This window comes from Apodemus sylvaticus, chromosome 4, assembly GCF_947179515.1.
Source record: "Apodemus sylvaticus chromosome 4, mApoSyl1.1, whole genome shotgun sequence".
NCBI classification, from domain to species: domain Eukaryota; kingdom Metazoa; phylum Chordata; class Mammalia; order Rodentia; family Muridae; genus Apodemus; species Apodemus sylvaticus.
In genome coordinates, this window is record NC_067475.1 from 132,479,869 (window position 1) to 132,506,998 (window position 27,130).

At 47.1% G+C, this 27,130-nt stretch overlaps 2 protein-coding genes across 2 annotated transcripts in view; one reads left to right on the plus strand and one right to left on the minus strand.

Moving 5' to 3' along the window:
* Fgf2 (fibroblast growth factor 2) overlaps positions 1-27,130 on the minus strand; it is a 54,260-nt gene that overhangs the window by 4,366 nt on the left and 22,764 nt on the right. Inside the window, exon 2 of the mRNA XM_052180605.1 lies at positions 5,938-6,041. Coding sequence (XP_052036565.1) covers positions 5,938-6,041 — 104 coding nt within the window. The remainder of the gene's footprint in view (positions 1-5,937; positions 6,042-27,130) is intronic.
* Positions 767-1,147, plus strand: LOC127683400 (60S ribosomal protein L31-like). The gene has a single exon (XM_052180606.1). It carries the CDS (start codon positions 773-775, stop codon positions 1,145-1,147), a length of 375 nt encoding a protein of 124 aa, XP_052036566.1. The 5' UTR covers positions 767-772.

Below are 27,130 nucleotides of genomic sequence, written 5' to 3' on the forward strand. Positions count from 1 at the left end.
GAATTGTTGGGAATGGTTTCCAAGAGCAGTAATTCTCTCTTGGCCTTACTCTGCATTCAATCCAGGCTTTAGCTCTGTTTCTGACAGATTTGGCCAGTGTAGACTTCGAAACACAGCCCTAAGCCCTGAGCCCTAAAGCACTACCTCCCTATTTGTCTACACTGTGGAGTTCATGTCACTGTTCAGACTCCTCAAATCAGAAAGTGTTTTGTGTGCGATATGCTTTGGATTAACTAAAACACAGCGCCCCAGCACTCACCACATGGACCAACAGAAGCGCCATTGGACTCTCCAGGGCAACACAATCTGTAGCCTCAGATCAGAAACCACAGGCGACCCCCTCACAGAGCGGGGCTCATCAATACTTTCCCCCACATGTTCCACCTTCAAAGTTGTTTGGTATGGAAACCAAGACCGACAGTTAAACCCACTAGATACTACTTTGTTTAAGTCTACAATTTTGTGTGAATTCAGTAGAACCACTGATCTTAATATTTGTTCCGGGTTTCTGTAACTTAGAGCAACAAAAACATCTCCTTGTAAGAAACTGGGTGAGAAGCCTGTCACACGCCAAAGAGTTCCAACTCTGGCCTCCCAGTACAGGCCGTTGCAGAGGGACAGCTGTTTGAAAAGTAGGAAGTCTTTTTAGAACATGTTTTCAAGGACTGGGGAGATGCTGGTAGAGTGTTAGCCATTCAGTCAGGAGTCAGTTAGCCTGAGTTCCACACTCAAATTTAAAAAGCCTAGCGTGCCCAACTCGGGCCCCGGCAGAATGGCTCCCACAGAGAAGGGTGGCGAGAAGAAGAAGGACCATTCTCCCCACAAGGTGGTGACCCGAGAATACGCCATCAACATTCACAAACGCATCCACGGAGTGGGCTTCAAGAAGGGTGCTCCTCGGGCACTCAAAGAAATTCGGAAGTTTGCCATGAAGGAGATGGGGACTCCAGATGTGCGCATTGACACCAGGCTCAATAAAGCTGTCTGGGCCAAGGGAGTAAGGAATGTTCCGTATCACATCCGACTATGTTTGTCCAGAAAACGTAATGAGGATGAGGATTCACCAAACAAGCTCTACACATTGGTAACTTATGTGCCTGTTACCACATTCAAAAATCTACATACAGTCAATGTGGGTGAGAGCTAACCTGCTGAATGTCAAATAAAGGTGCAGAACTGCCAAAAAATAAAAAAATAATAAAAATAAAATAAAAAGCCTAGAGTTTCTGGGCATGGGAGCACCTGCCATTCATCACAGCAGTTAGGAGAGAGAGGCAGGTAGATTTCTGAGAGATGGAGGCCAGCCTGATTTATACAGTAGTGCCAAGTCAGTCAGGATTTATGAAATAAGACCCTATCTTAACAAAAACAAAAACCAGAAACACACATTGTCATGGGCTTGCAAGCCCAGCATTGGAGAGGTGGAGACAGGAGGTCCCTGGGCCTTGTTGGCCGGCCAGCCAGCCTAGCCGACTTAAGAAGCTCCAGCAAGATATCCTGTATAAAACCTAACAAACAAACAAACAAAAATGTCAAGGCACACCAACCAAAGAGCACACACAGGCTGCTCCAAGACCCGAGGCACGGCAGGCGCAGCAGAGGACTGCCTCGTCAGGGCTCAGGAAGAGGAGGATGCCCCAAGGAAGGGGGATTCCTTGGGAAGGGGGCAGCACTCTCTCAGAGATGAAGGGAGGGATGGGGTAAAGAACTCTGGGAGGGGACCAGGAGGGGAGGAAACATTTGGGATGTAAATAAATAATAATTTTTTTAAAAAAAAATCAAGGCACATAACTGCCTGTGACATCAGTTCCAGGAGATCTTCCACCCTGTGCTGACCTCCACAGGAACTCCGCACATGTGGTACTCCTACAAACAAGCAGTCACACAGTGTAAATAAATAAAAAGAAATTTGAAAAAGAAAGCACGGTGTGTACAGCACCAGAAGAACAACACCAAGGCTGAGCTCTGGCCTCAACAGCATGTGTATCCACACATCTGAGGACATGCGCCACATGGTTTGAAATCATGAGCAATCCTTAACCGGAATGCCTTTAGCCCACTGTTGTTAACACCAGTAGAGTCCTTTCTCATGCCTTCGAACAGCAGTAAAGCCAGCACGACTCTCTGAGGTACTGTTGTCCCTAAGAGGGTGAGTATGTTGGAGAACCACTACAGGAATCCTAGAGCTGGTGTCAGATCGCAAAGAAACTCAAGACAAAAAGCTAACTGAGGTGCCTACTAACTTATGAAAGGGAACCCAAGCCACCAGGCTCCCTGGGTACCACAAGTACCTGTCATAGAGCCTGGGCTCCTCTCAGCACATCACACACACACACACACACACACACACACACACACACACACACACAGACACTGCCCCTTACTCTAAACCATTCTAGACCCTGAGCTTCACTGCTCTTCCTCCAACCTCTTCCTATGTAACACAGCCCTTTTGGAATTGTGTTCTCTTTGTCCACGTGCCTCCTGGTTCGTGACTCCCTTCTCCTTCTCCTCTCTTGGCCCTCTGCTCCTAGCTCATCTCTCTTCTCTTCTCTTCCTCTCCTCCTCCTCCCTCTCCTTTCACGACCCAGTCTATTCTGCTGGCCATGCTCAGTCTGGACTCTTCCAGAGGCCTCTGACTGAACTCTCACACCTACAATAAAAAAAACCTTCTCCTCAACTATCTACCTCGGAGTGATCATGTCCTCATTGTCATTCAGTGTTGCCATCACACACAGGGCGACATGGGGCAGAAGGTGGATGGACCTTGTGGCAAGCACAGGCTTACAGACAGCCTCTCCAGACACGAGGCATATTCACATCCCCAGTTGATGGCTCCTGATCGGGACACTGGAGTTACTCCAGAAGTTACTACTGTTGACAGCTGAGCATTGGCAGATCTGACTCACAGAGGAAGGCTACTGAGCTAGGCCATCAGCACCCCTCCTGCTGTGAGGTACAGCACTTCCTTCTTCATCAGAAGACAGTCCACCCTGCCCAGCTGACAAGAAGGACTTGCTGAGAGAGCACGGCAGCCAGCCACACTGGATGCTGAGGCCAGAGATTAGTTTGTGACTTGGCAGCAGGACTGGGCCCTCTGATGGGAGCGGAACATACACCAGCTGTTACCACAGCCAATCTGGCTTGTGGCCTCCTCAGAAGAGCCTGATAAATCTCGAATTTTCCATGTGCAGTAACCGCTGGGTTTTGTCCATGCTGAGGGTCTGTGATAAATCTCCAAACTTGACTAAACTGACTCTTACTCTGTCACCTTGGTGGTATTTGGTTGCATCATGAAGAGAGTTAGCATGCACCAAAGAGCAAAATCCAGTAAGACTTGGCAGAGCCAGATGGCTTTCATCTTGCAACAGTGGCTTCCTTGCTGAGGAAGGGAATGGAAACCCTACCTAGTTCTTAGTGTATTATGAAGTCTCACACCTATTTGTCAAGAGAAATGGTCAGAATTTCCCCCATGAAGTCCTGAACAACTCCATTTTCATCTCTGCCATCTTCAATTTGTTTCATCTTGTTTGTAACCCAGTAACCACAGAGATGCTAGTGATCAGGTGGGCAGCTTCTGTCTCTGGAGCTCTTGAAAACTGTGGTGATTTTTAAGCATTGCAGGTAAACCCACCATCCAGCCTATGTTCTTGAGACATAGTTCCTTTTGTGACTATTACACGGACTCACGGGTCCACACTCACCATGATAAGGCATTCATTGACCAAGACTGAAGTGGAAAGGAAAGAATAGAATCTCAAGGCTACAGAACTAGTAGAGTCCACAGCCAATTATGACCAAATCAAGATCAGTGCACCTCGACACAGCCCCACAAATGCCACTTGTGTTCTGTCTGGAGCGCAGACAGCCTGCAGTTCCTTTCTCAGGCACAAACTCTAACCCAGATGTGATCCTGTGACTGTGGAGACTGCAGATAAAGCCTAGGAGAAATGCCCTAGATAAGGCCACCAGGGCAGGGAAGTATGGAAGGAAGATTTTAGTAAAGGGGTAAGACACTGCTCAAGCTCTGCTTGCAATGGTCTCTCTAGCAGCTAGTACACAATATGTAAACAGCAGTGGGAAAAACAAAAAGTGTCCATTCTTAAAGTGAACGCAGACTCCTGTGCCTCTGTCTACCATTACCCTCCTTCCCACATCCCTGTGATGCCTGCGTTTGTAGTGGCCACAGCAGTGTTTCCTCTTCAACTCTAATTAGTCTCCCTGACACTCCAGCCTCTCCAAAGCCACTCTATACTACTGCCAGAGCACTCTTAGCCGAAGGCCAACACTGCTGGGTTTGGAACTCTCCAGCCTCACAGTGAATGTGGTTAGCATGATGCAAGACTTGAAGACAAGCGTGTTTGCCTCTCCAGCCTTCTTTCTTCCCTTTCATTGTGTTCCATCCTTTGCAGGTTACATGCCAGCTGCGGAAAGTCTCTTTTTGAGATGTGCCAAGTAGTCTCTTGTATCCACAGTTTCAGCTCTACCCTTGCCTGGGGTCCTTTTCATTCAACCGTCTACTTACAAGTCACCTCCATGACTTCTGCACAAGCTAGTCACTTTCTTCCCTAAGTTACTCCTTGCATTGTAATACTCCCAACCTTCTCCTGTATTACTATACATGTATGTGAAATGCCGATAGAACTCAACAAAGCATCCACACACTACACCAATACACCTTTGCCTTCATGCAGAGTGGACCCATTGGGGCAGAGAACACATGATACTCAGCTCTTTAAGGCTGCTGTCTAGCACATCTGGCATACCGCACCCTCTGTGATCACGGGCTACTCTTGAAGAGGGTCTTGAAATATTTTTAGAATGAAAATTGTGAGCCCTGCACACAGCCTGGTCAATTATCCTGCCAAGTTCATCTTGACTGATGACAGCCATCTTTCCTTGACCGATGACAGCAATCAGTGACACTGCCTTCACTGATGACAGTATTTCTGTCAGATGATGGATCTGAAAATTGATGATTAGAAAAATCTCTCTCCAAAATCTAAACACTTTCATTCAGAAAAAAAAGAGATATGAATAACTTGTACAGCTGACAACACTGGAACAGTCAATGCCGTGATCGTGTCTACCAGGGACCCTAGAGAGGTTAGGCAGAGATGAGGGTATGGCTCAGGGGAAGAACACAGCCTGGTAGCACAACACCCTTGCTGCTGTTCTCAAAATCATACACTCAGGCCTTTATGCATGCTCTGCCCACTCCAGTAGGAGGCGGGAATGCCTGCGTCCTATGTCTTTATTATACTGTACTGTTCTCTGCGCACTGTGTGTCCAACAGACTGTGCGCCTGGTTTTGATAGGAAGGAGGTCCTGGTAGAGCTTTCATTCACAGAAAGAATATAAGCCAGGAGCCAGAGCCCCTGACTAGCTATGATACAGTGTAAAAATGACACAGAATACCCTCTTAAATCCTTGCAAAGCTGTGTAAAGATGGGGGCAGTGTACCTGTGATACACATGAGGGACCAACTCAGAATAATCTGGCGAAGAACACAGGGCCTCCAAGGGGTGGAGCCAGCATCTGTGTTTGGGCTAGAAGCCCACTTTCCCAACCAATATTCTAGATGACAAATATTTCCTATGAGTCTAGAGAAGAAACTTCAAAACTAAACTAAGTTTTATGTGTGTCTTTATATGACCTTTAAACAACCATAAGGGAGAATTTTTTCCAACTATTTTGCAGAGAAAAGCATAGTGATTTGGAGCCATTTTGTGACTGCAGAATGCCTGGACTTCATCTTACATTCACTGTGCTCCTCCAAGCATGAGTTTTAAAGTCTATGAAACGCAGGGAATGCTACTATCTAGGGAACTACAAAGATAAAATGCTGCACATGAAACCCAAACAAAGATTCAGTACCAGTGCTAGTAAATACCTGCACAGAGCAAATGAAACCCCCTCAAGGAAAGCACTACTCACAGAAGCCAGCAGCCGTCCATCTTCCTTCATAGCAAGGTACCGGTTGGCACACACTCCCTTGATAGACACAACTCCTCTCTCTTCTGCTTGGAGTTGTAGTTTGACTGTAAGTAACAGAGAAAAATTATGAGATCAAAGCAGCCCCACAATTCACAGATCACAGGCACAGAGAGAGGGGGAGGGACGGAGGAGAGGGAGACAGGGAGAGGGAGAGGGAAATGAGGAGGGAAGGGAGAGAGGGAGAGGGGGAGGAGGGGAGGGAGAGGCGGGCACCACATATACATAGACATACAAACACACGCGCATGCACATACAGTGTGCATATACACATACACACACCACATACCATACACACACACTCATACACACACATGCACACACAAACACTCACATACATACACCCCAAACCCTGCCTAGAAAGGTACTGGTCCAGTGTGCAGATCAGGAAGGGATAGAAGACACTAAGCAGGCATCACATGAACTGAGCTAGAGAGAGAATTCAGAACCCTCACAGCACTCCCCCAACTCCATTGTCACTCCTATGCCTTACAGAGGACAGTGGAGGGACAGGATGGAGAACAATTATCCTTGCTGGCCTCATTTGGCACTGTCACCCATTCGTGGTTTTAAGCAGTGACATTAGGATCCAGCCACCCCACTCCTGGGCATACATACGCAGAGGACTTTACACCCTACAGAGGGATACTGTCACATCTGTGTGTAAACTGTCACTGTCTTCACTACAGCAAGGACACTGAACCAGCCTAGGTGTCCCCAGCAATGAATAGACAATGACAATGTGGCACATATACAAGATGGAATAGTATTCAGCTGTAAAGAAAATAAAAAATCATGAAAAATTTGGGAAAATGGGTAGAGATTTAAAGAATCATATTAAGCAAGGTGACCCAAACCCAGAAAGAACAAAGCTCTCATGTTCTCCTTCATATGCAGATTGTAGCCCGTAATATGCCAGTGTGCATGTTAAACAGGTGTGTGTGTGAGGGGAGCATTGCAAAGGAGAATGAGAGGACGAGGTGACGAGGAAAGACAGGACACAGGCAGAGGACACATGGCATCACACAGGACCAGAAGGCTAGGTTCCAGCTTCAGCTCTGTCCTACCTTCTCCCTGTGCTGGACATGTGGACAGAAATGCGGCTGGTGAGGAGTGGGTGTGGCTCTAAGCAGAGACCCTGGGCTCCCGGCCGCCCTTCTACTCACCTGCTGAGTTCGGGACTGGGAAAGCATTTGAATGGCTCCCTTAAACCAGCTAGCTGTGTGCTGATTTTTATTTGTGAGTTATTTAGAACAAAGTGGTGGGTTTTTTTTAAACAAAATAAATGTATTTTAAGACTACATGGAAATGAGGACATCTGTAAGATGTCTGTGCAGTGCAACTGCTTAAATGGGGCAGTTTTGATATCTTATTTAGTCTTTTTTTTCCTACGAGTGAAGGGCGGTCTAGCCCAGTGCCGCCGCCTCGAGAGCCGCCTCCCTGCCTTCCTCACGGCTTACTCTATCTTGACTTTTCTTTTTCCGATGACTTTGTTTTCGATGGTCTTTCTGTTTAGCTGTTCTTATTTTTATAAATTTATTATCTAACCTCAGCATGCTGACACATGACTGATTCATGCAGTATGACTTTTCATACTACATTAATATCAAGTACATTTCCGGAAAACAAACCACATACTACCTGATTATGGTAATGCGGTTTGGACACAAAAATTACCTAATCAGTTGGGAGCTGAATGAAGTTAAACATTTCTATTTTGCTATTTGAAGGTAGCATTTCCCTGCTAGGACAACCTCCCCCAAAATGTATTAACAAGTATTACTTGAAAACTGTACAAAATGTAGGAAATGTACATTTCCTATCCATTCACATTGAGGGAGTGAGAGGCCAGTGATTGGAGGGGAGGGAGGAGGAGGAGGAGCTAAGAGAGGTGGGGTGGGGGGGTGGGGAGGGAGAGAGAGGGTGGGGAGGTCCTCACAATCAGGACAGAGAGGAGAGACATGGATATCCAGATGGCTTCAGACGCTCTGGAGAGATGGCTCAGCGGTTAAGAGCACTGACTGTTCTTCCAATGGTCCTGAGTTCAAGTCCCAGCAACCACATAGTGGCTCACAACCATCTGTAGTGAGCTCAGATGCCCTCTTCTGATGTGTCTGAAGACAGCTACAGTGTGCTTACATCTAGTGTGTCAGAAGACAGAGGGCTTCAGACATATTTCTGGTGTTTTGGAGAGGTTAGAAAATTGGGATAAAACCTTTTCCATTGTAAATTGGCATTATGTAATTGGGAGTTTTATATACATAAAGATATTTGGTTAACTATTTAAGTTTAAGAGTTATGCTTTACCGGGTATTTGCATGTAGGGCGGGAGTGTGGGATTCCCGCCATTTACAGAGTCTGTGGCAGAGAGGAAACACAGCTGGGATGCTGTGAGAGCTAGCTGAAAGAGATTGGCTCAGTGGCAACAGTGACAGTTGCCTTGAGATGGACCTGACAGGACTTGGTGCAGAGGCCTGCTGGGGCGGTACTCTATTAATTATTTATCCCTACAGAAAACAAGTCCCAAGGTCAAATAAATTTTGTGAATTCTTAACAAAGTCCCAAGCGTGACAAAATAGTAGACAGAAGCAACTTAAAGAAAGAAAGTTTAATTTTCATTCAAGGTTTCAGAAGTTCCAGTCCCTTGTAGCAGAGAGGGCACGCTGGGCAGTTCAGTGGGAGTGGGTCAGTGGGACAGCACATCTTCCATCTTGGTAAATCAGCAAGTAGAAACGGGACCAGAAATAGGGACAGGCCATCCCCTCTGGTGACCCGGCCCTACCAACCTGGCCCAGGGGAGTCCCCATACAGCACCCAGCTTGGGACAATATAGTCAAACATGCAAGTCCACAAGGGCCACTTCAGAGAATACTACCAAACTTACTGCCAAACTCCTCACAACATTGCCCAGTAAAACCTATGATGTAAGTCATTATGACAGGGTTGGGTACAGAGTGTTCATCAAATGTGTTTGGTCCCAGAAAAAAGGAAGTCATCAGTCCTCCAGGACAAATAGCCCAGGGGTCCCTCCACCTGGAGTAAAAGCCCTGATGACAATTCAAAATTGGAGAAACCAATGAAGTATGATTGTAAAGTAACTTCCCCACTGTTTACAAATGACTAGGGAGACCGTGCCCGCAGCTTCCAAAAGACTCTGAAATAATTATTAAAGTGCTAGGTATGACAGTGTTGCAGTGATCATATCACACTATTTTTCCTATCAGGAAATCATTATATGCATAAAATGAGATATAATATATGAGATTAGCTTTAAGACACTTTGGCAGTGTGAGTATCTGGATAGTGTAGGTAGGATGCATAAAACACAATTGGCGTGTTTCAAATCTATGAGAAACACGCTATCTCATGGTTCTACTCTATATTAGATATATTTGATAATTCCATGCTTTAAAAAAATGAATGGGCATTATGTCATTTCCTGTTCTGTCTGTGCAAATCACCACTGGCTCCAGAGAGTATTGGCCTCAGCTAAGATCCCAGTTACCTGGGCCAAACTCTTTTACTGGATTGAAAATATAATACGGAATTAAGAGAATATGATCAAAACAAAGGAACTAAACAAACGCAGGCAGAAAAAAATCTCACAATATCACTGGGAAAGCAAAGGAGGTAGATTCTAGCAAGGATTATGTGCTAGGCCAGGCCAGGCCTGAGGTGCTCCAGAATTGGTGACCTGTGAAGGTCCAGGCCTCTCTAGCTTGGGCTACGTGCACAGCCCTGGGCAGGGCCACACAGCCTGTTGCCGGCCTCCCCTGGGCTCCTCTCAATAAGCTGTCCCTCAGCACCAGCTCACTGATCACTCCTAATGTGCGTTTCCAGTCCCAGCAGTGACTGTGGCATCAATGTGTGCACGATGTCTTGGCCTCTCAGGTGACCTGTGCCTGAATGCTATCAGGCATTACCCAGTAAGCAGTGGACACTAATTGCAGAGCCTTGGAAAGTAACCGGAGTTGGAGATTATTCACAAAAGTACAGGTTTCCTTTAAAGATGCTTCATAGCTGAGCTGAATTCAAACACACATATACTAATTGCATGCACAGATGATACCTTCACAAAAGCTGGTGCACAATCATGTTCACAATCATGTTCACAATCATGTTCAGCCCTTTTACGATAAGGCGATACCTGTCCTTGATAGTGAGGTGTGGACCCTGTTTTTTAATAGACTCTGTTAGTCTGTGTCTTTTAATTGGGGGGATTGAGACCATTGCAGTGCTTACTTATTCCTGTTACGTTGCCAATATTGTGTGAGTAGAAAGATACAGACAAGTTGAACGTGAAAATAGATATGGAGAATGTGAAATGAACTCCTGAACGCAAGCTGGTATAACAGCTGTAACACAGGACAGCCAAGACCAAGACAAGAAGTCCAAGCAGCAACGATCAGCCCAGTCCGCAATGGCAAGAGGCCAGGCATCTTACACAGGTACTGAATGGCTCTCTAAAGTATATGAAACATAAAACCTGACACGGAGAATTAACTGCATAAAAAAAAAGGCATTACCAGTCAACTTGGACTTTTAGATTAGGTAGACATCAAAAATATATTTTCATACCCATTAGCACCACAATCATTTCACAGGATGTGTAAAAATACTAATCCCACCAGCGTGGCATATCGTCCTTGCTGATGTATGCACTGGACTTGCACAGTCCAAATGAATTGATTCTACCCAGAAAAATGTTTTTCCCACTCAAATCAACATATTCAGGGACATTGAAGGCTAAGGAGGTGTTGTCAGTAAAAGAACTTCATGTAACACAAGAACCCTGGTTCCATCTCCAGAACCCACACATAAAGCTGGGCATGGTGCGGTTTCCTTGTAACCCCACTGGGAGCCAGAGACAGGCAGCTCCCTGGCCAGCCTGTCTACTTCATTTGGTGAGATTCAAGCCAACGAGAGACTGTCTCCAAAAAGATGAGAAAAACAACTTCCAGCAGAAAAGATTATATTAGAAATTGGCTCATGGAGTCAGAGGATTGAGTCAGTTGATGTCCCAGTGTGATTTTTCTGTTGCTGTCATGAAACACTGACCAAAAACAACTTAGGTGTGGTGGTGTAAATAGGAATGGCTGAAGAAGGCTCACAGAATTGAATGCTTGGTCATCAGGGAGTGGCACTATTAGGAGGTGTGGCCTCGTTGGAGTAGGTGTACCACTTGGGGCGTTGAGGTTTCAGAAGGTCAAGCCAGGCCCAATGCCTTAGATGTAGAAGGCTCATCTGCAGAGCTCCTACAGCACCATGTCTGCCTGTGTGCCGCCATGTTTTCCACGGTGATGATAATGGACTAAACCTCTGAAGTTGTAAGCAAGCCCCAGTTAAATACTTTTCTCTTATGAGGGTTGCCATGGTCATAGCATCTCTTCACAGCAATAGCACCATGACTAAGACATTAGAGAAGGAAAGGGTTAGTTCAGCTTACATCTTATGGTCTATCCTTTAGGGAAGCTATACAGGAGCCTGACACAGGAACTGAAGCAGGCACTATAGAGAAACCTTGCCTACTAGCTTGCTCTCCCTGACTTGCTCAGCCTTCTTAAGGGTGGTATCACCTCCATATCAATCATTAATAAGAAAATGCTCTACAGACTTGCCCACAGGCCAATGCAACGGAAGCAAGTCCTCACCTGAAATGCCCTCTCCCTGGGTTACTCTATATTAAGGCGACAAACACTGACCAGCACAGTTGGCTCTGTTGCTTTGGGCCTGTTGTGGACAGAGAAGCAGGATGAAGCAGAGTTACTCACCTCATGTCCCCGGAAAGCAGGGAGGTGGCAAGAAAGGGCAGGTGAGAAGATTCATGTGGCCAACCTCATGTAACTGGGCCCCATCACCTGTCACCTAATAGTCCACTCAACCACGGATTCATTCATTGGTGAAGCTACAGCCTTTCAAGATCCAGTCACCTTTCCTGGAGCCCATGTTCTGGTAACCAAGCCTCTGGTATATAAGCTGAGAGGGACGGGGCGAGGGGGGCCTTCATATTTGAACCATGATGTAAATAAGAGATATGCACATCACACATCAGAAGACATACCTAACCTAGCCTGAGAGATCAGAGGTTTCCTGGGAACAGAGAAAGCTGAATGGAGAAGAAATTAGCAGCTGATCAAGAAAAGAGACAGGAGAACATCTTAACACAGCACCCGGAGAAGAAGGGGGGAAGCAGAACAGGCCGGGCCTCTGATGGGACACTGCATAAGGAGATGCGTGCTCCCAGCACTGCGGATGCTCTGGAGTCTGTCGAGGAGTGTGGTGGTAAGATGAGAGAGAGAGAGAGAGAGAGAAAGAGAGAGAGAGAGAGAGAGAGAGAGAGAGAGAGAGAGAGAGAGTCACAGAGACAGGAGACAGAGAAAGAAAAAGAGACAGAGAGACAGAGACACAGAGACAGAGACAGACAGAGAGACAGAGAAAGACAGAGAGACAGAGAGAGACAGAGAGACAGAGAGAGTCACAGAGACAGAGGAGACAGAGAAAGAGAAAGAGACAGAGAGAAAGAGACAGAGAGACAGAGACACAGAGACAGAGACAGACAGAGAGACAGAGAAAGACAGAGAGATAGAGAGACAGTTCTAAAGAAGCAGTAAGCCTGAGAAGTCAACACCTAGGAAAGGCTTGGGGGCATAATTACCAAGAGTGGAAACAGGAAAAGGCTAAGGCAAGGGAGGAAAACAGGAGGCAGGGGAGGGAAGAGAGGGAGAGAAGGATGGGGGACAGGAAGGGGAGACAGACAGACAGACAGACATTTCTTTCTTGGGAAGCTAGGAAAGGCTAAGGACGAAGTTGCATGAAGAAGGCAAGAAGAGGTTCCCAGTGGACACACCGACAGAGCGCCTATAGGAAATCCGAACAGTCAATTCCAGGGGATGATCAGTTCTAGAAATGTACAAGGCACGCTGTAAGTGCAGGGGAGATGTTTAACAGTGACTTCCTGGGGAGCACAGGCTGCACCCAAAGCAGATGGGGAGCGTGAGAGAAGGGCACCTCCCTGGAGAAGACAGAGCAGACACTGATCAGAAGGAATGAGCAGAATCCACAGTGTTTTAACATGAGTGGAAGAAACAGCAAGCTGAACCTGTGAGAGAGAAGCTGTTCAGTCCATCGTTCTGGAGCAAGAGCACACACACACACACACACACACACACACACACACGCACACATGCATACACACACAAACACGCATACACACATCATATACATATATATCACATGTATACTATATGCATATACTTCACACACCACAAGTATAGTAGTACACATACACATCACACATATACTCACATTGCACATACACAGACGCCATACTTGCACGTACCAAGCCCATGCATACAGATTCAGAAACTAAGAGAACCTGTGATTATTTGCAGATGGAACCATTTTGCACGTTTAAAATCAAGAGGCTCAATACAACACGGTATCGGCCTGGGTCCTAGAACAGAGCAGACGGAGCCGGTGGAGAATGTGGTGAGACCCATGTAAGGCTGTGGTTTAGCTCACTGTGCTATATCCCTGTCTTTTAGTTTTGAGAAAGGTAATCGCTCCACAAGCAATCAGTCTCGGGTAAAGGACGAGCGAAGGGTCAGAGCAATGGTGACACCACGTGACCCTCCATAATCTAAAATTACTCCAGAGTAAAGCTTTTCAAGATGGAGTTCAGAACTACCACGGCAGTTAGCAGAGCGGCTTAACGTAACAGCAAGTAACAGGTAACAGACACCACACATACACACACACACACACACACACACACACACACACACCTCAGACCGATGCTTAGGAAAATGGGATGACTCAGAGGGTAAGGCTGCCTGCCGCCAAGGCTGAGGACCCTCTGAGCCCAGGGTTAGGATCACATGGTAGAAGGAGAGAACTGACTCTCAAAAGTTGTCCTAAGTCTGGCCTCCACGTGCACAATGTGGCCTATGTCCTGCCACCTAAATAAATGTAACTCCTTTAAAAACTAAAAATGGCTGTGGCAAAGTATGTCTAGGCCTTGCGCAAAGAAACCTGTTGGTCAGAATCACTTCTTTCCCCAGGGAGCCTCAACCTGAGAGGTCAGAAGCAGGGAGTGGGGAGCTGTAGGACCCACTAAAGCCACGATCCCTCGAGGCCACAGAGGCCTTCGCCATCACAGCTCTGAAGCCGGGTAGCAGATTAGACCTCACCTGCAGGCCTTGACCTCGGCAAGGTCCTTGGAACTGTGGACAGAAACAGTCCGTGCAAGGGACCTAGGAGAGCAAGACTCAGCTGCAGCAGTCAGAAAATCACACGGAAGGATGTCAGATGCACAACATTTGCTGAAACTATGATGTGGGCTTTTAAGGACAGGCTGGATTTTACAGAAAGCTGCTCTGAGACTGAGGACCTGTGTGGGGTCTGCATTGCTTCTGTAATATCACTCTTGGCAACAGTGAGACTACGGATGTCATGTGATGTAGGGAACGGGGCTTACTACAGTATGATTATGGACAGGAGAGACTACACTCTTTTTCTTGGTATGAGGCCTGGGAGAGGAGGAAAGGCCTTACTGGGTAGCCCTGGCTAGCCTGGAAGTCTTTATGTAGACAAGGCTAGCCTCAAACTCACAGAAATCTACTTATATTCTGAGTGCTGGGATTAATTAAAGGTATGTATCACCATGTGTGGCCATTAAAAAAGATGTCCCAGACATATTTTGCAGTTCGTAGTCTCTTCCTCCTGATCAAATCTAAGGTTTCCTAACAAATGAGCAATTCCCCCTAAACCTTACAGCAAAGTGGGTAACCTAGGCTGCTTAAAATCAGTCCCTATGGTGGCATTCCCTGGCTAACACAGCAGCTTGTCGGTCCATGCAAAGACTCTTAGATCTCCAGCAGCATTGTCTAAGCAGACTGTGGTGTCCTGACGCTCGGGATGCAACCCCGAGTCAAGGTAGACGCAGCGCAGAGATGAACCAAGAGCGCTGGCCCCTGCTCAGTGACCAGTCACAAGCTGATGGAGACAAATATTTCCCTTGTCTGTCTTTTCTGTCAATGTGTTTTTTAAAATTGTGTATACATGGGAGGGGGTGCACACACGCACGTGGGTGCCCACGGACGCCAGGAAAGGGCACCAGACCCCCTGCAGCTGGAGTCACAGGCCACCGTGAGCCTCCAGTGGGTGCTGCGGCTGGAGTTCAGGTCCTCTGTGAGAACCTGCACTCAACCACCAAGCCATCTCAGCAGAGCCCCGTCCTTCCCTCCTGGCTACTTCAGAGACAAGGAGCCCCAAATGCAGCCATGGACTCTCTCTGGCCTGCTTTGTGGCTCATACAATTCTAGTGAGACAGTGCTGTCGGCCTCTGGCAGGGGCGTTTTATGGCAGAAACAGCTGTAATATGGACTCCTTAAAAATCTAGACTTCGGAACCCCACACTGTCTTCTAGCAGGGCAAACCAAGGCAGTGCCGAGCACACGAAGCTATAAATAAACACCTGGCTTCCCTTATAAAAGTCATTAGGCCTGTATGTGTTCAATGGAGAAATATCCCTAGCATGTTTCTAAAAATAGGTGGCCCGGAATCACAGTAATGGAAAACATACGGCGGCTGCCAGGCGCATTCAAACCGCGCTTTGAATGCAATGTCTCCACGGGCCCATGTGTTTTGAAACTGGTCCCCAGCTACTGAGAAGATTGTGGCGCCTTTAGGAAGTGGAGCCTTGCTGGAGGACTTGAGACTTTATAGCTTGTCCCTGCTTCCTGTCCACCCTCTACTTCTTGAGTGTTGGCTGCCGTGTGAGCAGCCAGCCTCTGACAGGACCACCATGCATTCCCTGTCTCCTGCCATGTGTCCCCTGCCATGGACTGTGTCCCCCTGGAACTGAGAGCCAAAGCCAACTCTTTCTCCTGTAAGTTGTTTTCTGTTGGAGCGTTATTTTATCACAGCAACAGGAAAATAACTAAGGCAGGGATATTCTACGTCTTCATTGTGTTGACATCAACTCTGTGTCTGGATACAGGACTGTACATTTGTAAGAACTCAGCGTAGAGATGGGGATGGGTAGCTGGGTGAAGGGAGATGAAATCTACCACTCCCAAAGTTTAAAATTTCAGGTAAAAAGGAATCAGCCCAACTGCTCAAAATCTCTACTTACAGTTTGAGAATTAACAGTTTTAGTCTGTGCATCTAGATCTACAAATTATTTGTGAGAAGCTGTGCCGAGGGAGGGAGTTCCCTCTCACTATTATTTTACCACTGGCTTCGGTCCCATGAGGAGTGGGGATGGAAGAAGCTAAGAGCCCAGAGTCAAAGCCACACACAGACCAAAGGCTTCGCCTTCAGGGCCTCTGGATTTCCTTGTCCTATAGCTCTTGTTGCCAAGACCTCCATTTAGATAGACGGGCTCTGCTCCTGTGGAGTGAGCAATCGGAATGCAGTTTCTTGAAGTTAAACATGCGTTGTATTATGAAAGCACAAAACCACACAAAACTCTGATGAGATTTAATTGAAGAAATAAATTTTAATGATACTTTTCTTACCATCCTAGGAAAATGTACAAAATGAACAGGCGCCGTTGTGGGTTTTGTTTTTACCCCCATTGAAGGCTTATTTTCTTTATTAAGCTCCCAATTATTCAGAGACTTAACTATGGATGTTTAGTTTCCTTCATCTCTGTTCTGAAGTCTCTGATTTCACCTCAGACAAAACAAAGGCAAGTCAGCGGGAAGCTACACCTGAGATGCTGCTCTGTTCCCATCCGTTGCCATATTGGTATCAGGAGGTGCGTGTGCATGTGTGTGTTTGTGTTCTTCTTCTTGTGTGTGTGTGTGTGTGTGTGTGTGTATGTGTGTGTGTGTGTGAAGGGTTAACAAGACTTCCTGGGCCTCAGACGACAGAATGTTAAAAGTCCTCATTAGTAACAAACTACTCCAGCGGCTTCAGAATATACCCTGTGAGAAGCATACTTGTGCTACCCAAAAGGCAGTGTCTTCTGGAAGTGGCCTTAGAAAACTATGGGTAAACACAGGCTCCCCTGTCTGAGGAGACCAGCAACAGGAGGCCCTGAGCAGGTCGGCAGCCCTAACAAGAGGAAGGAACCACATGAAGTCAGAATGTCAGTCAGGGTTGGCAGCCGCCAGAAGCTAAGGAACACAGTCATTGAGAGCAATGGCTGGTATTTCTAATACGATATGAATCAATTCTTGAAAGTTCCTTGTCAACCCCTCTGGTGGTCTCAACATTCAAGGACACGTACTTGCATGAAAAGTGGGTAGCACCTCCACAGAAGCTGCAGACTCTGGGGTACTCACTGCAACTTCATTCACAGTCGCTACAACTCGAATGCAAGCACAGCATCTTTCTTTCCACCACAGAACAAACTGTGGTAACCCAGGCCATAGAACTATAACTCAGGACTGAAAGGGAATGCGTGGTCTACCATGGCAAGGCATGAGACAGCATGCAGGAAAGGCGGGAAAGGGTGTGGCCAGTAGAGGCTTGAGTGCATGCGAGAGCTCAGGATTCCCAGTGAGAAGACTGCATGTGACAGAGTGACAGAGATGCTGTCACACGTCGTCTGCCCAAGCCCCAGAAATGCACGGCATCCTCACTACCGTGAAGGGCGGTCGTGGCGTCAGTGATGAGCAAGTATGGGTTTACGGTGACAACTGTACAAGTGTAGTGTGAGACACTAATGATGGAGGGGCTGTGGGTTGAGGGGGCGATGGCGGGAAGTCTCTAACTTCCTCCCAGTGTAAACCTGAACCATCTCTTTAAAAGGAAGGGCTCCTAATTAACTACTTTAAAATCGGGCACAGAAGACATACATACATATATACATACATGTATTCACACACACACACACATATATACATAAGTACACACACATGTAGGCAAATAGCACACATATACAAGCATATACATAAATATACACACAAACACACATATATACACATGTACTCACATGCGCACACACACACATGTGATTGGTATTCAGCTTATGGTCACCAACATGAAAACCCTTCATTAAAAGCCACTAGAAAAGCAAGCTAGAATGTCGTAAAGTCATAAGTGGCGAAAAAGAGACTAGCCAGAAAATAAGCTCCAAGCTTGGGTTTCCAATGTACCCAAGAGAGGAGAGGAGCGCCTCCCAGCTCCCGCCTGTTCCTGGCTGCTCTTTCTTCCCCTTTGAAATGCTCTTGGACACTTGCACAGTGCCTGAGTCTTTTCTTGGTGTTGGGTAAGGGCCCCTCGGAGATAATGCAAGCAGCTTGGCTGGCCCCTGGCTTCCCCTCGGGCGAGTGCCAGTTAGTTGGGCTGTTTGTGTTCCTGGCACTTCTCTCTGGATTAAAGAGTCAACATTCATCTACAAAGCTCAGTCCAGGCAGTTCCAGAACAGCCGAGTGGTGTGTGCGGGAGGCAGAGCCCAGGGTAGACGGGAAGTTGCCCAAGGAGGTCCAGAAACTGAACAGCCATGCTGTGTGACTGGGGAAATCATTAGGAAAACACCAGCCAGAGCAGCCTGGAGACAAGAGAGTTTTATTTGAGACTCATGAAAATAGCCCTCAGCACGTCCCTCAGTCCCTGACGAGCTCCACTCTGGAAAACCCCGCTCCCTGCCAAGATGTCCGGCTCCAAGATTTCTGAGGCCCTTGCAAGGAAAACTTCGTTCGTCCTTCCTTCCGTGAGAGACACTGGGTACATACAGGAGAGAGCTGAAAACTGCTTTTTCTTTTTGCCTCAAAGTCTCCTGGAAGAAGTGGCCTCTTCTTTGGCAAGGCTGAGATCATAGCTCTACCCTCTGGTGCGCTGGCCTAGGACTGAGAGTCAGCAGCTGACCCTTCCATGGTGACATCTCACGGTGACATCTCACCGTGACATCCTGTGTTGATCGCACAGCTGACACTCACAGACTAGGACCAGAGGCTGATAAGGTTGTTGGACTCTCGCTAGCCTCCATAGATCTACTATGTAGTCTTGTGTTGTCCTGTATTTAAAATCTTGTCTGATCCAAAGTCTAAGAGATCTACAGAAGAAGAGACGTACTAGATTTCCTTTCTCATGTTCCACAGCATGAGAGAGAGGCACTTCTGTGTGCATCGTCACTAACTAAGCTTTCTTGGTCCTAGGTACAGTCTCAGTACTCAGTCCCCAGCAGGGGTGTGATGGTGAAGGGAATTCACCCCCAGTCCCCATTTGACTCAGTGAGAGTTTGACTCTAGTTTAGTTCTGCCTGCATTCGTCACACAGCACCGATGAAGCACTTTGTGTTCCTAGCTTCGTTTGTACCACAGGGCATGCAGGCACATTCCCCTCGTCCCCTCCCCAGCAATCACGGCTACAGAAACAGATCCACTGAGGCAGAGAGTTGGCAGGCAGCAAGAAATGGCGTGGGAAGGCCGGAGCCATCTTTCTTCTGGCCTCCTTGTTCATTTTCCTCGTAATTCTCACTAACACAAAAAGGCACGGCAGAGTCCTTCCTCACACCCAACCCACAGCATCTGCAGCCAGCCTTCCAGTACTGCTGTGTTCTAGCGTATGCATGAGCATGGATGCTTTTCAACATTTGGAAGTAACTTCCTTCCTGTCATGGTTCCAAAAGCTCACATCTTTGAACACTTGGTCCCTAGCTGGAGGTACTATGTGGGAAGGTTATAAAACATTTATGGGGACTTGGGGGGAACTGTGTCACTGGAGGCAGGCGTCGTGATCTTATAGTCTGGCCCTACGTCTGTCCTGCTTTCTGTATAGAGAAGAGCTATGACCTCTCTTTCCTGACTGCAGGGTCTCACACTTCAACTGCTCTGCCTTTCTCACCACGACGACTGTGTCCCCTCTGAACCATAAGCCCAAATAAACCCTTTCTCCCCTACTTTGCTTTTTGCTGAGATATTCAATCACTTCCTCATTCTGGCTGGGGGTGCAGGGGTAGGTGGGTGACAGACTCTAGTTTTGAGTTCTATAAATAAAACAGAAAACGACAAATGAGGTTCCTGAGGTGTGGAACAGAAAGAGCGAGTTTTATATGACCAGAACTGTAAAGACACTGCAGGCTCTTTGAAAGAAATGCACTGAACTGAAAGCACTTGAGTCAATACTGGGGATTGGCACAGTTCTGCGCGAGTCTCAGACAACCCACATATGATTCGGATGGTGCCAGAGAGTGTAACACAGGAAGAAATGCCTGGCTGAAGGTGAAGGGAATGGGGGTCAGGTTGGTCATATCAAGAGCGGTGATGAAGAGCGAGTTTCTGCTTCAGTACTAACACTGGGCCAGGGTCAGTAATGGAAGGCAACAGAAGTGTGTCCGCAAGAAGATGCCTTCAGACAGGAGAGGAGTTTTTTGAGTGGAACATGATGGCCTTGTCCTGTGGCTGCACTGAACCAGAACAGCTGGGATCTGCAGCCTTGTGGTCCTCCCCACACTTAATCTGGTCTTGACACACTGGGAGGTTTAGTCAAAGGAACGAAAGCAGAAGGCATCTGAGGAACTCACTCTCTGAACATTTCTTCTTAGATTAGCCATTCTGAAAAGGCACAAACCAACTTCAGGGAGAGACATCTGAAAATCTTTTCAGATTGCATAGAGTAGAGTGTGTGTGTGTGTGTGTGTGTGTGTGTGTGTGTGTGTGTGTGTGTGTAGCTGTGTAATAACCCTAACCAAGCAGAGATGCACCCTGCAGAGCTCAGCCCCTTCCACTCAGGAACATGATTAACAATGAAATGCTAACTTTATGGTGCAGGGATTAGCAATATTTATTACACAGCAATAGGTAATTATAGCACTGGAAACAATGAGATACGAGACTCTGGAAGGGAGTGTCAGTCTATGTACCGGAGGAGGCTATCCCTGGAGGCCCAGTGGGAGGGTTCAAGCAAAGGAGCAGAGAGGGGAAATAGCCTGCTGCTGCTTGGGAGAAGCGCACTGGCTGCACTGAGACTAGTGGAGGCTAGGTGTGGGGGTGGGGCTGGCTATCCAGCAGAGTGCAGGGGAGCTTCTGGTGGTAAAGCTTTGGAGAGCTTTCTCCTCCCAGGAGGTGTTAGAGCTCTTGAGACAGATGCTCTCAGACAGTGGAGTAATTCTCACACTTTTTCCTTCTGGATCTTCTAGACAGTTTGGGGGTGGGGTGGGTCTGAGAGCAGGTGCTTCCTATTGGCTTGGCCTGAGATGCCTCATCTACACGAGGAGGGACTTGTGGGTGCTGCTTCTACATGACTGATGGCCACAATTCTCTATGGGAGGTTGTAGTTATGAGACAGGGGCCTGGAGCTGGGAGCAGGCAAAGCTCCTACTGTCCCTTCAGCGTCTCCGGGGCTTCAAGCCTTAGCTTGAGCTGACTGGGCTTCCTTTCTCAGTCCACCACCCAACAAGGGAAGTTTCGGGATACAAGCCCAATAACTATGCAGTATGTGACAGTTTCACTTGGATTATTGCCTTACTTACTTCACTATGGCTGTAAAGTAACCATGATGAAGGTAATTTGTGGAAGAAAGAATTTGTTTAGGGCTTATAGTTTCAGAGGATGTGTCCATTACCATCATGGTGTAGGGCATGAGAGCAGACAGACAGGTATGTATGGTACTGGAGCCGCAGCTGGGAGTTCGCACCATAAGACAAAATCATGAGGGGGAGAGAGCTGAGAATGGTGAGCTTTGGAAACCTCAAAGCTCACCCCAGTCACACCTTCTCCAACAAGGCCACATCTCCTAATTCTTTCCAAACAGTTCCACCAACTGGGAGCCATGCACTCAAATATATGTGCCTACGGGAACCATTCTCATCCAAACCACAAGTCATTAGGCTGATATCCGCAGCAATATAGTCGCTGCACAGAGGAAGAGGTGAGCTGTGACAGACAGTTTCACCAGAGGAATATACCAGTGAGGCCAGATGGGGTGTGGGGGAGGGGTAGTGGAAGCCAGGCCTGGATTGAGGTGAGGACAGGGCAGAAGGCAGCATCTGCAGCCAAGGGACACATTCTACCTTTGTGCCCAACCCTACCAGAAGCAACAGCTCCCCGAAACTCAGGAATCCATGTTTGAGATGATGGTCTAGCTTCATGACTTTCCAATACAGAAGCACACGCGACACTCTTCGGCCATTCCCAGAGTCAACCTAACATAAGAATATTCATTTCTTCTCCTAGACCTCCTCCCCTCTTCCTCAGTAGCTGGCTACTGAGCCGTAGCCGGCTGCCTCCATGAGGCATGCTGTGCTATCCTTTTTGAGATACCATCCATCGAGGATTAGGCCACCAGAAATTGTAAAACTTGTGCCTTGGTGTCTAGCAAAAAGATTAAAAACATTAGGGATGTGGAAAAGTAAAGCCCTCCTATACTGCTGGAAGGACTGTAAATTGGCCCAGCCATATGGACAACTATTTGGGAGTTCCCAAAGCACCAGACACACAATCCCATATGACGCAATACCACACCATCAGGCCTACGTCCACAGGACGAGTCAGTATGTCAGACAGCATCCCTACTGATGTTTACTGCAGCACTGTTCACAGTAGCAAGATGTGGACTCACCACAGTGCTCGCTGTCAGATGAACAGATGAAGATAAATAGATAACATATACTATAGACACGAAACACTCAGGAAACAAAATCCTGACATCGTAGACCTTACTTGTAGACTGGATCAAATGATAAAAGTCAGGTGCAGCAAGGCAGGTGACACACCACAGACATAAAGATGGGCTGTGGAGACTGGTAGATCTGTGATCTCATTGTGGTTAATATCCCTTTCTATTAGGAAGAGTCAAATCCTCTCTACCAGATAATTTGGAATCATTTGTGCCAGCCACACGTACCCTAGAAGCTAGCCTTCCTCCAGCTGTCACGTTTCCCCTTCATCTTCCATGTTCCTCAGGTCTGATGTCCACTGCCCATCTTCACGTTGTGAACGTCTACTGAAATGTCACTATTTACTCTACAATTATGTGAAGATTTTAATAGACTTTTTAAAGAATTATACTACTGAACTCATTGGCACAAGGGGACTTTTCCTGAACAGAAGTCCAATGGCTCAGGCTCTAAGATCAACAATTGGTAAATAGGACCTCATGAAACTGAAAAACTTCTGTAAGGCAAAAGACACTACCAATAATAGGACAAATCGGCAACTTACAGATTGTGGAAAAGAAATCTTAATTAACCTCACATCCGATAAAAGGCTAATATCCAAAATATAAAAAGAACTCAAGAAGATAACCTCCAAAAACCCAAATAACCCAATTTTTAAAATGGAATACAGAACTAAACAGAGAATTCACCACAGAGAAATCTAGAATGGCTGAGAAGCACTTAAAGAAATGTTCAAAGTCCTTAGTCATCAAAGAAATGCAACAACCTTGAGATTCCACCTCGCACCAATCAGAATGGCTAAAATCAGAAGCTCAGGTGACAGCACATGCTGGCAAGGATGTGGAGAAAGAGAAATGTTCCTCCGTTGCCGGTAGAATTGCAAACTGGTACAACCATTCTGGAGATCAATCTGGTGGTTCCTCAGAAAACTGGAACTAGATCTACCTTAAGACCCAGCATATACCCAAAAGATGCCTTACCATACCACAAGGACACGTACTCCACTATGTTCACAACAATCTTATTTGTGATAGCCAGAAGCTAGAAACAACCCAGATGTCCCACAACCAAAGAGTGGATACAGAAAATGTGGTTCATTTACACAATGAAATACTCTTCAGCCATTATAAACAAGATCATCATCATGAGTTTTGTAAGCAAATGGATGGAACTAGAAAATATCATCCTGCATGAGTTAACTCAAACCCAAAAGGACATGCATGATATGCACTTGCTAATAAGTAGATATTAGTAAAAAAAAAAAAGTATAGAATACCTAGGATACAACCCACAGAACTTAAGAAATTTAACAAACAGAAAGGCCTAAGTGAGGATGCTTCAATCCTACTTAGAAGGGGGAAGAAAATAATCTTGAGAGGCAGAGGGAGTGACATGGTTGGGAGAGGCAGGAGAGGAAAGGGGGAACAGGACCAGGTATTGGGGGTTCAGGGACAGGAGAGAAGCCCAGAGGGAGAGCAGAATGAATGGAAGTATGCAGCCTCATGAGGGTAGGTGGGGGGGGACCCTCTAGAAAGTACCAGAGACCTGGTACTCTGTAGGTACCTGAGATAAGGGAAGTGAGAGATTCTCAGGACTAAAAGGGAGGGACCTTAGATGAAATGCCCAATAGTGGGGAGAGGGAACTCCAGTAGATAGACAGGGCCTCAAGTGGAGGGACAGGTTACCAACCCACAGTCAAAATTTCTAACCCAGAATTGTTCCTGTCTAACATTGTGGTTCCTGCAGGGACCACAATGGAGACGAGTCTGAGGGAAAGGAGGTCGAGTGACAGGCCCAACCATCTCAAGAGGAGGCACCAAGGCCTGACACAATTACTGATCTATGATGTGCCTACAGACAGGAGCCTAGCATGGCTGTCCTCTGAGAGGCCCTACCAGCAGCTGACTGAGACAGACAGAGGTACTTACATCCAATCGTTGGATTGAAGTCAGGGTCACCTATGGTTGAATTAGGTGAAGGATAGAAGACCAGCAGTCTCAACTAACCTGGACCCCTGGGAACCACCAGTCAGGCATGGAACCACCAGTCAGGCAGCATCCACAGGCTGGCCCGAGGCCTCACACATAAACAGCAGAGGACATCTAGGTCTGGCCTCAGTGGGAGAAGATATACCTAATCCTCTTGAGACTTGAAGCCCCAGAGGTGGGGAGGCCTGTGAGGAGGGCATTCTCACAAGAAACAGGGGGAGGAGGAAAGGGATGAGGAACTGTGGGAGAGGGGACAGGGAGGGTGGACAATGGCAGGATTGTAAATAAATAAAATCATTTTAAAAAGAAAGAAAAAGTGTGCTTTGACCCAAGCAACAGTTTGCACGGGGCTTTGGCCCAGCGTTAGGAGAGATGAGAACGCCAGGACTTGAGAGGCGTCCTCCCAGGGAGGAAGTCTTCTTGACCCAACTATTTTCGTTTCTACAGCAGGCAGAGGCAACTGCTGGAACTTATAAAATTTTCTTAAAATGCCATAAAATAGGCGCGGGAGGAGATGGCAAGTGGCCTCTGGCTCCAGCACAGACACTTCCACCCTAGCTGAGGCGCCTAAAACCACAGCAGAGTTTCGTCTGCCCCGGTGCAAGAACGTCATTCTGTCTCCCTTCCGTGCTCCCCTCTTGTCACATTTGGAGCCACTGAGCCTAGACACACTGAGGGCTTGGGAACCCGAATGTGCACATATCTCCACCCAAATCCCTCTTGCATGTTCTTCAGTTGCTTTCCGTGTCCAGCCACACACATTGACATACGCTCCCTGGTCTGCTTCCCCTAACCTGCTGGCCCCAACCAATTTAAACAACCCTTTCTGATTCTTCCAAGCAATACGTCTGCTGTCTGTAAAATGCCTCTCTGCCCTGCTGACCCCTCCCCAACTCCCACAGTCGTGCTGTAAGAGATACTCTGAGTTGAAATATTTCAGGCCTGAAATCTCACCCCTGAAAATAAATTATTCTGAGACCAGAAACAAATGTGTGTGTGTGTGTCTGTGTGCACATGTGTGTGTAAAATGTTACTCAACTTGACCTTTCATCACTATACCTATTTTCCCAAGACTAGCTGGAGCATTCTCTTATCCAGGTCTAAGACAATGGGTATTTGCATAGGAAGAAAGAAGTAACCAAGGAAACCAAACATCAACAAAGGATGGTGGAAAATGGGGGTCCGGGTACAATATTGTTCGGAATGTAGAGTGAACACTAAAAATATAAATAGGGGTGATGAAAAACAAAGCAATCAACAAACACAGAAAGGTAATTACCACACACCCAAAAGGAACCGAGTCAGCCCATCTTTGCCGGGTCTCACAGCCCAGCTGCTGCCGCAGTCCCTGAGCCCGATTGGTCTCACAGCCCAGCTGCTGCCGCAGTCCCTGAGTCCGATCGGTCTCACAGCCCAGCTGCTGCCACAGTCCCTGGGCCTGATGGGAGCTGTGACTGCTCAGCCAAGGCTGCTGAACCAGGTCCTGAGATGACAGACATGACGGCCACCAAAGGCTGACCCGGGACAGTGAGCCCAAGTTTATTTTTTTCCCACAAGTGAAAACTAAAGGGATGGACTCTCACGGCATATGCAAAGCAGAGGCAGGTTTTATGAAGAGTTAAAGAAAATAAAAATAAAGGAAAGTGAGAAAACCCCCTGAGTGGAAGGGGCTGGGAAAGAGTTGGATTTCTGTTGTCTCGGGTTTTCACAGGATCATGGTGGAAACTGCCCAGAGGCTGAGGTCATTTCTACTGTGCTGTCCTTTTCCTCGGAGTGCGCCATAGGCTGCACCAGCGAAGGGTCCACATATATTAGGCCTGCCTCCCAAGCACAACTAGGGCGTGCCGTGCAGTATGCATGCACCATCTGCCCAGTTATGGCTGGATGACCCCTCCCCTGCCCATCTCTCACTCCGGCTTGTTGATGTGACTCTTTGTCTGCTGTGCAGTATGGTCTTTGTCCTAGGGTTTCCATCGCCATGACGAGACGCCACGACCAAGGCAATCATAAAGGCAATCATTCAACTGGGGTTGGCTTATAGTTTCAGAGGTTTAGTCCTTTATCATCATCATCATCATCATCATCATCATCATCATCATACCAGGAAGCATGGCAGCTTCTAGGCAGATACACTGCTGGAGAAGGAGCTGAGAGTTCTACCTTTCGATTTGACGGCAACCAGGAGAGAGTCACATCCTCAAGCAGCTAGAAGGAAGCTCTCTTCAGCAATGTGTGAATCCTGAGCACAAGAGGAGACTTCCAAAGGCCGCCCCCACAGCGACACACTGCCTCTAACGAGGCCTTAGCTCTTAATAGTACCACTCCCTATGGGCCAAGCATATTCAAACCACCACAGTCTGGAATTCCTTTCCTGAAATAGGGCTGCCTTGTTATCAACCCTCCTTACTACACCTTAGACCATCGCAACTAGCTGCATGAGAAATAATGTATTAAAGAAAGAATATGTAGTGAGCAGTCGGACCTCGAGTGTGTTTCCCGAAGGGGAAAGCTCTCATGGAAGCTATCCAACATGCCTGCCATCACTCAGCTCTTATGGTCTGAGTGGATATCTCACGTC

Coding starts and splice junctions, on each gene's coding strand:
- LOC127683400 (XM_052180606.1), top strand. CDS start 773: ATGGCTCCCACAGAGAAGGGTGGCGAGAAGAAGAAGGACCATTCTCCC.